This window comes from Lactuca saligna, chromosome 2 (assembly GCF_052625555.1).
Source record: "Lactuca saligna cultivar CGN05327 chromosome 2, ASM5262555v1, whole genome shotgun sequence".
Classification (NCBI taxonomy): Eukaryota; Viridiplantae; Streptophyta; class Magnoliopsida; order Asterales; family Asteraceae; genus Lactuca; species Lactuca saligna.
This window is the reverse complement of record NC_136418.1, coordinates 158,075,481-158,079,282: the sequence shown is the minus strand read 5'-3', so window position 1 is coordinate 158,079,282 and position 3,802 is coordinate 158,075,481. Positions and strand designations below refer to the sequence as shown.

The 3,802-nt window shown below is 30.6% G+C and overlaps 1 protein-coding gene across 1 annotated transcript; it reads left to right on the top strand.

The window, feature by feature from the left end:
* The first annotated feature begins 1,838 nt into the window (after positions 1 to 1,838).
* LOC145032353 (DUF868 family protein (DUF868)) lies at positions 1,839 to 2,996 on the top strand. The gene has a single exon (XM_078981132.1). It carries the CDS (start codon positions 1,972 to 1,974, stop codon positions 2,890 to 2,892), a length of 921 nt encoding a protein of 306 aa, XP_078837258.1. The 5' UTR covers positions 1,839 to 1,971; the 3' UTR covers positions 2,893 to 2,996.
* Positions 2,997 to 3,802: the final 806 nt, after the last annotated feature.

The window sequence follows — 3,802 nt, the reverse complement described above, 5'->3', positions numbered from 1 at the left end:
TAGAGGGATAAAGTGATGGCGTTGTTCATTGGATTAGATGGTGGGTAAGTATCAATGTTTATTGGTTTCAAGTTGAGGAGGTTCTGATGGTGGTGAGGTAATTTAAGGATCTTCAAGACATACACACACACACACACACACACATATATATATATATATATATATATATATATATATATATATATATATATATATAGAGAGAGAGAGAGAGAGAGAGGGAGAGAGAAATAAAGAGAGACAGAGAGAGAGGCCCACCTATGTGCAAGGTTTAAATATGAATAAAAAACAAAGAATTTAATTAAAGATATATTGTAAGGGTATATTGGTAATTTCACATAGGCTTAACTCTAAAATTTTAATAAAGTTAATCAAAATGACTAATAGTGGAACAAATTTAAAACTAAAAGGATCACTCATATGCAAAGTTTGCTCCAAATGGACCATCTATGCAAAAAAACGTTTCATAAAGACTATATTAGAGAAATCCGAAAAAAATTAGGACCATTTGTGATATTGTGTAAATAATTAAACAAATCAAAAGTTACATGGTTCACAAGAATTAGTTTTTGAAAAAGCACATTTATTTTTTTTAGTAAACGATGCAAAAAAAAAAAAAAATCAATAATTTTAATGAATCACAACAAAATTATAGCAAAACAAATCATCAAAACATTTTATTAGAAATTTTCTATAAATCATGTTGTTTTTATTAATCTAATGACTTATATTTTTGGTTTGTTAAAAACATTTTTCCTTCTTATATATATTAATTTAAAAACATTATTAACTTGTCCAAATTAAACACCGGATCAATCGATGAGTGTTATTGTGTGAATGTCTAGGGGTGATATTCAACTCACGAGTAAACTCATGGAACACATTTTTAAAGAATATATTTTTTTAATTCGTTAACCTATAATTAAATCTGTCTATTTTTTTTTAGTTAAATGGTTTTGTTTTCCATGTTGGTATTTAAATACTGGTTTTCTTCTATATAAATGTGGTGGTTTAGTTTTTGGCTTTGGTAGGAACTCTTCCATATCTTATTTCTATTGATTTGAATATTGTTGTCGATAATGATGGTAATATTTTATCGAGCAATACTTTTATTTATATATAAAAATAGCATCAAATGGTTATAAAAATAATAACCTTTTAATGAATATCAACTTAAACCCGTTTACTTTATGAAATCATATTTTCAACGATATTGTTTGATGCTTTTAAAAATGTTGAATATGTTTAAAATTCACTGTTACCATTCACTCCGCCTTTATCTTTTGTCAAAAAGTTAGTTTGAAATTTTAACTTGTATTTTATGTGATAATAATTATAATAGGGTGTGCTGAACACAACTTATAAAACTATAATAAAAACAAAAAATAAAATCAAAATAACTTATAAAAATATATGAAAATAATCAAATATCTATATGTTCATCTATAAATATATATCCATCTATAAATATATGTATATTCAATTATTAACATAGAAAATATTTGAAAATTAACATATACATGGTTTTGTAATTTTAGAAGTTTTATTTGATCCGTCTCAATTATAAATAAATAAACAAAATTAATCAAAAACAGTTTTGATGCGAATTAAAACGACATATAAAATCCACATCAACACAATTTATAAGGAGTTAGTAGACATTCAGAATCTAAATAAACCAAGATCTGATGAATTCTTTCTCCAACCATTGTGATTTGTCGTTACTATGGTTATATTTTAAATAATTTTATAAAAATAAGTTGAATTATTTAAGTTAAGAAAATCTCAGATAAAGAAGCAATTATATTAAAAAATTTAAGAATTGAGAAAAAGACATTTCTTCGTTGTTTATTTTAGATGATTTGCATAAACAAAAAGGGGTACGAGAGTGTGACAGAGAGAATCACATTCACCCTCTTCTTCCTATGAATTCTCCCCTTTAGATCCTTAAACCCACAGTTTCATTCACCAAATATGATGGATTTGATCTCATGCTACAGTCAATACGCAGTACAAGTCTCTGAATCATCATCATGTTCAAGCTATACAACTGCTTCTTCATGTATAATTTCCCCCAATTTGATCCCATCCACCCAAACCGCCGTCTGTTGTTTGTATAAAACCACCCTCTCCACCGGTGAACACCACTTCATCACCGTCACATGGTACCGGAACGCCACCACCCAAGGCTTGCAGATCAATTCCGGCGACGACTCCACAACGGCCTTCCGTCTAAACACGCATTCCAGACTCTTCCGTAAGAAAAAGGGCAACAAGTCGTTCGAAATCAACGATTCGAAATTCGAAGTTTACTATGATCTCTCATCGGCTCAGTACGGCACCGGAGCAGAGCCGGTTGAAGGTTACTACGTTTTGATCATGGTTGATTCCGAACTCGGATTGTTAATCGGAGACATGCCTGAGGAGTCCACCGTTAAGAAACTCAAAACCAATAAACAGATGGGGAAATTCTCTTTACTTTCCCGGAAGGAACACTTTTCCGGCAACACCCATTACACAACAAAAGCTCAATTCTCCGATACCGGAAGTTCGCATGATATTCTGATTCGGTGCACCGGAGAAAACGAAGGGTTGAAGTACCCAGTTCTAGTGGTTTACATCGACAAACGGGTCGTGATTCGGGTGAAGAGGTTACAATGGAATTTCAGAGGGAATCAGACCATATTTTTAGATGGATTGTTGGTGGATTTGATGTGGGATGTTCATGACTGGTTCTTCAACACAGAATCCGGGTCCGGGTCGGGTCATGCAGTGTTCATGTTCAGAACAAGGAGTGGGTTGGATAGCAGGTTGTGGTTGGAAGAGAAGATTGTGAAGAGTGATGATGAACAGAGAAAAGGATTCTCATTGTTAGTTTATGCCACTAAAAGCTAAGTTCATATTTCTCTTTGTAGATTTCTTCTCAATTTGATGTGAATTTTTGTCAAATTATCATATAAATTATTTTTTAGACTAATAAAGCTTACAACCGACTCATACCACATGCAATAAAAGTTGTACATCCTCATCATCGATCTGATCATGTGTTAACCCATTTAAATTCATATCATTTTTATCATTTCTTTTATGGGTTTGATAAGTTTCAGATATTCTTGAAGACTTACTCACATGTTCTTTTGATTATTTCATCAATCAAAAAAGTTAGAGAGAAAACGTCAAGAAAGCAAGAAACTTTATGTTGTTTATCAATTGACCCATTTCTAATAATTGAATACGAAGATCATATAAGTGTACTTTTCATTAAATTAAGTTCATATGGGTTCTATAATGGTCCCTTTTAAGTCAATTGAAGGCTATTATGATTTATGACTTAACCAAGTGCAACTTGTTTTATTGGTTATGGTCCAAAAACTCAAATAAATCCAACTAATCAAATAATTGAAACTCTATTCGAGTACACTAACAATTTATATTTTAAAATATTGTATTGTACAATCCGATAAAATGTAATTATTGTTTTTGGAGAAAAACTATTGTTTAAGAATAATTTCTCTAATACATAACTAGGAAATTCATTGTAAATGTATCAATAAACGAACTTAAAAGTTTTGATATCGAATTAGCTTAACTTTAGGTGGGATTTTTCGAATCTTCGAAAGGGTTCAATTCCCTTTACTTTTCAGAATTTCATCCATTTCTTTTCAAAAAGATTGTTATTTTGTGGTTAAAGTGACAACAAGAAAAGTAAGAGGTGATGAAGAATTCCATATATTTCTATCCAACTGGTATATTATATTTTTCTTTTTGTAATTTGGTCCCTAGTTTTACTCGGGACTTCGTTTTT

Excerpts from the sequence above, each read along its gene's own strand:
- LOC145032353 (XM_078981132.1), top strand. The coding sequence starts at position 1,972 with ATGATGGATTTGATCTCATGCTACAGTCAATACGCAGTACAAGTCTCT.